Below are 11,533 nucleotides of genomic sequence, written 5' to 3' on the forward strand. Positions count from 1 at the left end.
TGCAAGGCCCAGAACCGGCGGCTGCTGGACTTCCTGTGCCAGCAGCACTGCATGGAGCAGCTGGTCACCCTCATCACCCACGAGCCCCCCGTGGACATGGACGAGAAGGTCCGATTCAAGTAGGTATTGGATCCCTGCTCCCCTGGGACATGCCAGCCAGGGATCCCGGGGCTGAAAACAGGGATTCCACCTGGCTTCTGTCCTACCATCAGGGGTGGCACCTCCTCGGGGCGAGGGAGGCTTTGAGCACTGGGGATGTTCCAGCTTTTGGGGTTTGGAGGGAATTGGTTTGGTTTTGATGGTTTGACATTGAGTTGGTCTCCAAAAAAAATCCTGTTTCAAGTAATGTCTCCAAAAAAACATAGCTCAGGTAATGTCTCAAATAATCCAATCTGAAATAATGTAAAAAAAATCCTATCTCAAATTAAGTCTCAAAAAAATCTTATCCTGCTGTTGCCTCAAAATCCAAAGCCCCCTGAATAGGTTTTTATAGGAAAGGGAAGCACAAGAGGTAGAAATCTCTGAACTCAATGGGTTTCCAATCCCACAGAACAAAGTGAGCAGGAAAATGAATAAAATCTGGGGTATTTTCAGTGTGCTGCCCTTCCATATCCTGCTGGTTTTAGGGATCACAGCTTTGGGCAGGCCCTGCCTCGCTCAGACCACGCTGAGCTCCTCACAGGGGTTTGCTTCTCACCAGAGTTGTGTTTATGTATTTTTAACCCAATGTATACTCAAAAATATTGACATTTGGGTTTGGGGAGTTTGTTTGCTTTTGTGAAGTTCTTACAAAGTTTCTATAAAAATAAAAGGCTGCTCTAACAATAAATAAATGAAACTGGGCAGGTTTTTCCTGGTGGGGACGGATCAGGGCTGGGGTTGCTGGAAAGCCACAAAAGTGCCACGTTCAGGTGTGATTTTGGGTAAGAGTTGATAATGGTGTGGGGTGGCTGTTCCCAGGTGAGTGAATGCCCAGGAGTACGTGGGGTAATAACTTGGAATATCCTGTGGCTGCTGTGCCAGGATCCTGCTCTGAAGGGTGAATTTGGGACCCACCTGCAGAGCTGCGTCAGCCCTGGGGCCAGCAGCAGGACCTGGAGCAAGTGCAAGGGGCTGGAGCCCCTCTGCTCTGGAGAGGCTGGGAGAGCTAGGAATGTTCCCTGCAGAAGGAAGGGGTCCAGGGAGAGCCTCCAGCACATTGCAGGGCCTGCAGGGGCTCCAGGAGAGCTGCAGAGGGACTGGGGCCAAGGCCTGCAGGGACAGCACCCAGGGAATGGCTCCCACTGCCAGAGGGCAGGCATGGATGGCATCTTGGCAATGAGGAATTCCTGGCTGGGCTGGGATTGCCAGAGCAGCTGGGGCTGCCCCTGCATCCCTGGCAGTGCCCAAGGCCAGGCTGGGCACTGGGGCTGGATCACCTGGGACAGTGGGATTGGAATGGGATGGGGTTGTTCCTGCTGGGACACCGAGGGCTGATGTTCATGGAGAATTTTCTTGGCAGCTCTTGGGACTCCCAGGCAGAGCAGGCCCAGAAGCGTCTCCAAAGCCTGGAGAGGGGAAGGAGGGTTTGAGCTCATTAGAAACCAGGGAGGCTTTTGGGATAAATAAAGGCTGAGCAGGAAGAATGGACTCTGTGTAAATCCAGATGGAATCCCACTTTGGCTCTTCAGGAAAGCTTATAAAAGTTGGTGAAGTAGAACAGGGAGAAACTCGATAGCTTTAGAAGGATCTGGGGCTGGGGATGCGTGGAGAGGGGATCATCCAAGGGCTTTATCCCTGGAACAGTGGGATGGAGGTTCATAAAGTTCAGAGGGGAAATTGCAAAGAAGAAAAGTCCCCGGTAAATCCCCATCCAAGCAGAACTTGTGGAATGAAACACCTGAAGGGAGGCTGGAGCAGGAAAGGAGAGTGTGAATCTTGGGTCTGCCAGTGAGCTGCTGAGCCCAGGGCTGAGGGAAGCTCAGCTTGCAGGGTCAGAGGGGGAGTTCGGGTGAGGTGAGGTCCCTGCAGCCTGGGAACCTCCAGGGCTGGGATGTAGTGCCAGAACGGGAATGGTGAGGGGTTGGGGCAGACCTGGGGCTGTGAGGGCTGCAGGAGCAGAACCTGCTGGGACAGGGAGAGCTCCCATTTCTCCCCTGTCCATGGGATGTGTATCCCAGCGAGGCTCTACACGCAGATCTTCAGGAATTGTAGATGTTTTTTGCTTGGAATGAGCCAGGAAAAGGAGAAAAGAGTCCTGGTGTCCCCTTGGGGCTGTAAGGGATGGAAGGGCTGGAAGGTCCCTCTGTGGTGGTGACAGTGACATCCTCAGCCTCAGCTCCTTGGGCAGCACCAAGCCTGGAACAGCAGCAGTAGGGCCTGAGGGGCTTTTGGAACCTCCAGGGCTGGTACTGCAGGAACAGGAGGAGGCTGCTGGGGGAGGGACTGGTGCAGGGAAAGGGTCAGAGCTCCCAGCTGGCCTGGAAGTGACTTGTCCTAGTGGCTTGTAGGGAATGCAGAGATTGGGAAAGATCCTGGTGTAGAAACGTGGTGTGGTCACAAATCACTAATAACCCATTGTGGGAAAAGTGTCCTCACCAGAGGGAATCAGTCATGGGATGGGTTGGCTGGGAAGGGCCTCAGAGCCCCCCCAGTGCCCATGGCAGGGACACCTCCCACTGTCCCAGGCTGCTCCAGCCCCAGTGTCCAGCCTGGCCTGGGGCACTGCCAGGGATGCAGGGGCAGCCCCAGCTGCTCTGGGCACCTGTGCCAGGGCCTGCCCACCCTCCCAGGCAGGAATTCCTTCAGTTCCTGAGGTGTTTGTGGAGGGCAGATCTCCAGAGAGTTCCCATCTCACCTGTGGTGGCTCTGGGTGTGTCACTGCAGGTATCCCAACACGGCCTGCGAGCTGCTGACGTCGGACGTGCCGCAGATCAACGACAAACTGGGCGGGGACGAGACCCTGCTCAACATCCTCTATGACTTCCTGGACCACGAGCCCCCCCTGAACCCCCTCCTCGCCAGCTTCTTCAGCAAGACCATCGGGAACCTCATTGCACGGAAAACAGAACAGGTGGGGATGGCTCTGTCCCCATCCAGGGAATTCCCTGGCACTGCCCGTGCTGTGTCCTTGCTGTGAGCTCGTGGTACTCCTGGACTTGGGTTTAAGGTTGGAGGTGAAATGGGGTCCCTGGAAAGTTCTCAGAATTCCTCAGTGCAGGAACATGCTGGTGTGGACAGACTCTTCCCAGAGTTTTGGGTTGGGATCTGCCACGGCTGGGATATCCCCATGGCACAGCTAAAGCTTCACTTTTCGTGCCAAGGCATTTTGAGGATCATCAGAGTCATCCCAGTCCATAAACAAGGCCTCAGGCTCATCCTTATGGAAGGGTTGCTGAGGCATGGGCTGAACAGGGATTCAGGAATACTCACATCCCAATAAATACCAGGGTTGTAAATGCTGCCTGGTAGGGAGTTTGAGAGGAAAGGAAAATCCTCCAGCTTCACTTGTTTCCATGGCATTGGGTTTCTCTGTGGCACAGAGGGGAGAAAAGTTGGCTGAAAAGATCTGATTTGGTGTTGCCTTGGAATAAGAATTATTCCCTTGTTCCCTGGAGAGTTCCCAGCCCAAGGTCAGTGGTTGAGACACAAAGGAGAAGCTCTGGGAGCTGTGAGGGAGTTGTGAGGGAGTTGAGGGGGATCTGTGAGGGAGTTGTGGGGGATTTGTGAGGGAGCTGTGGGGATTTGTGAGGGAGCTGTGTGTCCTGCTGGCAGCTGATGGAGGCTCCTGTTTCCACAGGTGATCTCATTTTTGAGGAAAAAGGACAAGTTCCTGAGCCTGGTGCTAAAGCACATCGACACCTCTGCCATGATGGACCTGCTGCTGCGCCTCATCAGCTGCGTGGAGCCCACGGCGCTGCGCCAGGACGTGCTCAACGTGAGGGCCTTCCCCACCCGGCCCCTGTCCCTGCCTGGCTCAGGACAGATGGGGCCTGTGGGTGTTTCATCCCAGGAGCAGATCCACCCCTCTGGCAGCTCCTGTTCCCAGGGCTGAGGTCGCTCCATGGGGTCCCTCAGCCCCATTGTGGCTCCAGGGCAGCAGCCTGGGTCACTCCTGGCAGCAAAGGGGTTTCCACTCGTTTTTCCATGGGGTAACCTCTCTTTAGTCCAGCTGGAGAGCTTGGAGAAAGGGAAACTGTGTTTTCCCAGTGTTCAGAAATCCAGACATTGATTGGGACAGTAATTAGTGTAATTCCTTATTACCATGTTCAAGGAATCATAGAGTCAAGGAATCCTGGAATGGTTTGGGTTAGAGAGGACCCTAAAGCCCTTCCAGTGCCACCCCTGCCATGGCAGGGACACCTCCCACCGTCCCCGGTGCTCCAGCCCCAGTGGCCTCATTGCCAAGATGCCATCCATGCCTGCCCTCTGGCAGTGGGAGCCATTCCCTGGGTGCTGTCCCTGCAGGCCTTGGCCCCAGTCCCTCTGCAGCTCTCCTGGAGCCCCTGCAGGCCCTGCCAGGGGCTCTGAGCCCCCCCAGAGCCTTCTCCTCTCCAGGTGAGCACCCCCAGCTCTCCCAGCCTGGCTCTGGAGCAGAGGGGCTCCAGACTCATCCCTGGAAATGTTTTTCCTTGTAATGGAAGTTTGCTCATTTCCCAGGCAGCTGAGTTTGGGCATTGTTGGGATGAGTCTGGGGGATGTCAGACATGCAGCAGTTTTCCTGGAACAGGAATGGGATGTGAATGGAAATGGGTGGAGATGAGGGGCTGAGCCTGCACGTAAGGCTGGGAGGGAGTAGTGGCAGGGAGCCTTTGGAGAGGACCTTCCTGGTTTGCCTGGGCCAGAAAGGGGGATAGGGAATGGTTTGCATGGAGAACAGGAAGTTGTGGAGCAAGGTGAAGGTGCCATGACAGCTGTTCCAACATCTGGCAGGAGGTGGAATTGCTGAGTGTGAGCAGCAGGAAGAGCAGGAGCTGCTGGGAGAACGTGGTGGGGTTCTGCCACCACTGCTCAGATGAGGCTGAAGCATTCCATGTTTTCCAGAGGGGCCTGCGTGTTAGTTCCATGGCAGGATGCAAATCCAAATCCTTCCCCGTCCATGCTGATGCAAATCTGAATCCATCCCTGTCCCTGCCTCAGGGATGGGATTGGAGAGGGAAGGAAGGGCTTCCCGTTCCTGCACAGCTTCCCAGAGCCCCTCTTGCTCTGAGTTCCCGGACATCCATCGAGGATTTTCTCTGCTGCTCTTTTCCCTGCAGTGGCTGAATGAAGCCAGGATTATCCAGAGACTCGTGGAGCTGATCCATTCGAGCCAGGATGAGGATGTGAGTGGCACCAGGGCTGGGGATTTGGGGGGCTGGGTCCTGCAGAGTCTGGGAGATTTCCATTTGCCTTGTCCCGGTGACCTGTGGAGGAGCCACCGGGGATGGCCTTGGGATGTCCCATCTTCTGCTCAGCACCAGATGAGGGGTTTTGGAGTGGTTTCATCTGCTTTTGACTTATTTTACTCCAAATTTCTTGGTTCTGCTGCCTCAGTTCATCTCAGTCCTACAGCCAGTGAGAATTTCCCTTGCGATTAGGGAGGAACCTGCTGTTCGTGGAAGATCTTTTTAAATCACTTTATGCCATTTTCATATCCTTATGGCCCCAAGTAGGAATTCAGTTGTAAAGTCCAGAAAATGCAGTTCTCTGAGCCCAATTCCCTCAGCTCATCCCAAGCAAACTTCCCTCTGTGAGGGGAAAACTGGGAACATCCCCATGGATTTGTGTTGGAGCAGATGCTGAGGTACAGCAGCTCGAGAGGCTTTGTCTGATGGCCAGAACCGGAGGATGAATTCCTCAAACACCCCTGGAAAGCCTTTTAAATCGCAGGAATGAAATGGTGAAGGGTTTTCTCAAGCAGGAAAGCTGAGCAGTGGGAGGAAGGATGGGATGTTTGTGTTGCAGATGTGCAGATTAGCAGGATTGAGGAGAGAAAAAGGAGTCCTCACCCCTGAGCTCCTGAATGGTCACGTTTGGGCCAATCTCCTTTGAGTGCAAAGGCTGTTGGTGCTGCAGCTCCAGGAGTGTCCAGCCCTGAGTGACTCCAGGGGGAGCAGGAGTGGGGTTGATCCCAGTGAGAGCACTCCCAGCCTGGCTTGGTCCCGGCGTTGACGCTGCTCCTGTCCTGTTTCCAGAGGCAATCCAACGCTTCCCAGACCCTGTGTGACATCATCAGGCTGAGCAGAGACCAGAGCACTCAGCTCCAGGATGTCCCGGAGCCAGATCCACTTCTCACAGCACTGGAATCGTGAGTACTGGGGGCACTGGGTGCACTGGGAGTGGCTCCTGGAGTGCTCTGCAGGGAGCAGACAGAGCAGGGATGTGCCTTTGGAGCTGGAGCACCTCTGAATGGCCTCTTCAGTGATCTGGGGGTTGGGGCTCTGTCCAGAGGCAGGATAGGGGGTCAGGGAGCCCAAAGGTCCCAGCCTGATCCAGGGCAAGGCAAAACCCCAAGGAATTCCAGCCTGGAGAAGGGAGGGTTGTGTGGGGACCTCACAGCACCTTCAGGGTCTGAAGGGATCTCAAAGGAATCCCAGGACCTTTAATGAGGGCTGTGATTCCCTGCAGTGGCAGGGGTGATGGCCATGGATGACATGGTACTTACAGACTTTTTTGGTAATTTTAGGCTTTCTTTGTAGTTTTGGAGAGGGCTGTGGGACCCTGCACTTCCAGGAACCATCTCCAGAATTCCTGCTCAAAATAAAGGAGCATTTTGGGCAGAGGGGTTCTCTTACTCCCTTTTCTGCTGAAGGTCACAAAGCTCATTACCCTTCCTGGCCAATTTTCCCAGCATTACAGTGACCTTTTGGGTTCTGGATAACTTTTATCATTCCTGAGCCAGGAATGAATGATCAGCATGAAGGAGGTGGGATCAGGGAATGAGCCCCAAATCCAGGTTCAGGAGCTGCTGACTGGGTGCAATAAAGGGAATTTGGTTCATTACAGAAAATTGCCTCCTTTTCCTGCCTCTGCCTCCCCTGCTCTGCTGACAGAGGGTATTTAGATGCTCCTTATTAAAATAATCCTCCCTCATGAATTATTCAGCTGTTTTTACATTTTTGTCTCATGTTTTATTTATACCCATGGAAAGGAGACTTTTTGAACATTAGAAAGTAGTCAGGATTGGGCTGTGAACTCCAGGATTGCTGGGTTTGGCTGGACGTGGGGCTGGGGAAGGCAGGGAAGGGAAAGGGACTTCCTCAGGGCTGGATTTCGGGGAGCTGTCCCTGAGGGACAGAGCTGGGATGTGGTGGGGAACAGGAGCTGCAGGAACTGGAGCAACAGCTGGCAGAACCAAAGGACACAGTCTTAAACTGCGCCAAGGGAAATTCAGGTTGGATAGCAGGAAAAAGTTTTTCCAGAAAGGGTGATAAAATTCTGGAATGGGGAGGTGGTGGAGTCACCATCTGTCTGGGGAGGTGGTGCAGTTACCATCCCTGGGTGTGTTTAACAAGCCTGGATGTGGCACTGGGTGCCAGGGTCTGGCTGAGGGGTTGGAGGTGGACTGGACTCGATGACATTGAAGGTCTCTTCCAACCCGGTGATTGTGTGATCTGGGGAGCAGGACTGGCCTCAGCCTCCTGTTCCTGCCACCCATCATTCCTTGGTGTGGCACAGGGCAGTGGGAGGAGTGGGATCTTCCCTTTGCCTGCAGTGGCTGCCCAGACAGTGCCTGGCGGGTGCAGCAGGCGCAGCCCCGTGTGAGTGAGCCCTGTGTCCCCAGGCAGGAGTGCGTGGAGCAGCTCCTCAGGAACATGTTCGACGGGGAGCAGAGCGAGACCTGCATCGTCAATGGAACCCAGGTGCTCCTGACGCTGCTGGAAACGCGGCGCTCCGGGTGAGCTGGGACCGCCGGGATTGCTGGGATTGCCGGGATTACCGGGATCACTGGGATTGCTGGGATTGCCGGGATTACCAGGATCGCTGGGATCTTCAGGGTCACTGGGATTACTGGGATCACCGGGGCACTGGGATCACTGGGGCTGCTGGTATTATCAAGATTACCGGGATTGCCGGGATTATCAGGATCACTGGGATTGCCAGGATCAGTGGGATTGCCGGGATTACTGGGATCACTGGCATTGCTGGGATCACTGGGATTACCAGGATCACTGGGATGACTGGGATTACCAGGATCACTAGGATTACTGGGATTACTAGGATCACTGGAATTACCGGGATCACTGGGGTCACCAGGATCACTGTGATTACCAGGATCACCGGGGGCTCCAGGCTGGGCCAGGGGTACAAAGGGAAAGGCACTGCCCAGACACAGGGAATGGCTTCAGGCTGCAAGAAGGGAGTCCTAGATGGGATATTGGGAGGGAATTCCTGGCTGGGAGGGTGGGCAGGCCCTGCTGCCCCTGAATCCCTGGCAGTGTCCAAGGCCAGGCTGGACACTGGGCTGGGAGCAGCCTGGGACAGTGGGAGGAACAAACATTTGTTAGGTAACTCTTGCTGAGCCGTTTTCTTTGGAAGTGTTTGGGAGTTTGGAACTCCAGGAAGCACTTTGGGAATGTGGTTTGCCAGCTCTGCTGGGAGGTTATTTCTGGTCAGCTCCTCCTGAGCTCAGCACAGGTTTGGTTGTGTGAGCAGCACCTGGGAAATGATACCAATATTAACTAATACGGTATAATAAATAATAGAAATAACTAATATAATAGAATCAATACCATGCAGGTATGGGAATGTGTTCAGGAGCTGAATATTATTATTTTTCATCCTCATTTTTGAAGAGAAAACCACTGACATGGCCAGTGTGACTGGAGGCTCTTTAACAAAATCTCCACCTCTGGATACTGGGGGCAGTTCTGGACCCCAGGAGAAGGAAGATGGAATGCAGGAAGTGTAGAAGGAAAATGGTTTTAGTGGAATTGCTGATTAAACACCAGGTTGGGCACTGGTTTAATATGATAAAGTCCCAGAATCCCAGGACGGACTGGGTTGGGAGGGACCTTGCGGACCCTGGTATCACTTGGTTGTTCAGAATGGGAAGAGGGAATGCTGAGTGACTCCAAGTGAATCCTGGTGTTCCCTCAGAGTGGAAGGCCTGATGGACTCGTACACTCAGGGATTCGAGAGGTCTTACACTGTCAACAGCAGCATCTTACACGGCATCGAGCCCCGGCTCAAGGACTTCCACCAGCTGCTGCTGTGCCCACCCAAGGTACCACCAGCACTCCTGGGACTTCAGACAGCTCCAGAACAGACACGTGGCCAGGGAGGGGAAATCCACACCAAATCCTCTAGCTCGGGTGTGCAGGGATGAGCAGCAGGAGCCTGAGAGTTGTGTTCAGGGAAATTTTTGGGACTGGGGAGATGGGAAGGGATGGAGAGGAAGAAACTTTCAATGGATAGTTGGATTTTGATATTCTGATTTGGAAGTTAAATCTCCCAGTGGCCCCAGACCCATCCTCTTGGGAAGGTGGTTTAGGTTTCCCTGCTGAGAACATTCCTGAAATGGGTGGGTTCTGTTAAATCTCAGAATTCCAGCTGGGGTTGTTAGGGATCATCCAGTGCTACTCCATGCAGGGCAGGGTCACCTGGAGCAGGTGACACAGGGACATGTCCAGCTGGGATTGGGATGCCTGCAGAGCAGGGGACTCAGGCCCTGCCCGGGCAGTGCAGGGTTCCAGGGCTCTGTCCCCTCCATGGGAAGCTCTCGCCCCTGGTGGGGTGGAATTCCCAGGGTTGGATTTATGGCCAAGGCCCTGTAGAACCCTGGTGCAGGTGTGCTGGGGGAACGCTGTCCTGCCCTGACTGCCCTCCCTGCCCTCAGAAACCGGCGATCCTGACCACGCTGGGGGTGCTGGAGGAGCCGCTGGGGAACGCGCGGCTGCACGGCTCGCGGCTGATCGCGGCGCTGCTGCACGCCAACACGCCCAGCATCAACCACGAGCTCTGCCGGCTCGGCACCATGGAGTTGTTACTTGTGAGTGTCCGGGGCACCGGCGGTGGGACCTGGGATCCCTCCTGTGCAGGGCTTGTGCCGGGGGGCCACAGTCCTGGCATTTCCCTTGCCTGCTCCAGCTCCTCTTCCCCTGGAGGAGCGTTTGTGATCCAGATCTGACTGTTTGGGGTTTTGGACTGAGCCTCACACTTCCTGTTCCATGTCAATTTAGTGGAGAAGGTGTGAAACAGTCTGTGCTGTGTGTGTGAGCTCCTGGAATGATGAGAGATTAATTTTCTCCCAGGATCCCTGAGGCTGGAAAAAGCCTCCCAGAACCTGGGCAGCTGTAAGAGAATTAATTCCACCCTTAGTAGTGGTTTAGTTCCTGTTTTTCCTAGGCTTCATTGAGCCCCAGCAGAGTTAAGTTGTTTAATTCAGTGTGTCTGTGCTGTGAGTGCTGTGTGAGAGGATTCCTAAGTGCTCCATTTATTGGGAATATTCACTGATTTCCCAGCAGACTGAGCGCCCTGGGAATGCAGAGCCCAGCCTGCCGTGGGTGCTGGCATGTAGCAGGAAAACTGTTTGATTGGAATTGCTTGATCAAACAACAACTTGGGCAACAATTTAATATCCCAGAGTCCCAGAATCCTGGGATGGGTTGAATTGGGAAGATCCTTAAAGATCCCTGATATCATTAAAACCAGGAAAATTTATCCTGAGTAAACTCTTCCATCTCTCATTTCTCCTCCAGGATTTATTTTTTAAATACACGTGGAATAACTTTTTGCATTTCCAAGTGGAGCTGTCCATAGCAGCCATCCTGTCCCACTCGGTGCACGAGGGGAAGCCCAGCCCGGGGGAGCCGGGCAGCAAAGAGGAGGCTCCGAGCGGGAGCGCGGCCCCGGAGCCCGCGGAGCCCGCGGAGCCCACACAGCCCCCTGCCGGAGGCACCGAGAACGTCATGGTCACCCACGTGAGAGCTGGGCTGGGGTCACCAGGGTCCTTGGGCTGGGGCTGGGGTCACCAGGGATCTCTGGGCTGGGGCTGGGGTCACCAGGGATCTCTCGGATCAGGCTGGGGTCACCAGGGATCTCTGGGGTAGGGCTGGGGTCACCAGGGCACCTCTGGGGTGGGCTGTTCCAGAGCAGGCACTTGTCTCAATGTAGATTTTTTTATTATTATTTATTTTATATGTAATTTTTAGTGGGTTTTGTTATAATTTATTGCCTTTAAATATTGTTTTTATTATTTATTATCAAATTTTAGTGGGGTTTATTATTATCTATTTTTAGTGTGTTTTATTTATTATAATTTGTGGTGGGTTTTTTATTATTATTTTTATCTATTTTTGGTGGTCTTTATTACTATTTATTATCATTTGTAGTGGTTCTCATGGAGCTGTGGTTGCTTTTGTGCCTTTATTTGCAGCATCCCATTAAAACTCCCCTCATTTAATGACCCTGTAAATCCCTTGGTATTTATTAAAATTATCCCCATTTATTATTGAAATTCCATTTTTTAAAGTAAAAAATACTACAAATTTTGGACAAAAAACTGACCAAGACCATTCCAGCTGTCAGTAGCCAGGCCTCAGTGAGGTGGCTGGAAAATGCCAGCAGAGCT

At 53.5% G+C, this 11,533-nt stretch overlaps 1 protein-coding gene across 1 annotated transcript in view; it reads left to right on the plus strand.

The window, feature by feature from the left end:
- PPP6R2 (protein phosphatase 6 regulatory subunit 2) overlaps window positions 1-11,533 on the plus strand; it is a 35,986-nt gene that overhangs the window by 7,646 nt on the left and 16,807 nt on the right. Inside the window, 9 exon segments of the mRNA XM_014311218.2 lie at window positions 1-119; window positions 2,866-3,052; window positions 3,779-3,916; window positions 5,238-5,303; window positions 6,156-6,268; window positions 7,745-7,858; window positions 9,061-9,187; window positions 9,800-9,952; window positions 10,662-10,883. The exon segment at window positions 1-119 is cut by the window's left edge and continues 10 nt beyond it. Of these exon segments, the coding sequence (XP_014166693.1) occupies window positions 1-119; window positions 2,866-3,052; window positions 3,779-3,916; window positions 5,238-5,303; window positions 6,156-6,268; window positions 7,745-7,858; window positions 9,061-9,187; window positions 9,800-9,952; window positions 10,662-10,883 (1,239 nt within the window).

The sequence above is a fragment of the Geospiza fortis genome, unplaced genomic scaffold (assembly GCF_000277835.1).
Source record: "Geospiza fortis unplaced genomic scaffold, GeoFor_1.0 scaffold494, whole genome shotgun sequence".
Taxonomy (NCBI): domain Eukaryota; kingdom Metazoa; phylum Chordata; class Aves; order Passeriformes; family Thraupidae; genus Geospiza; species Geospiza fortis.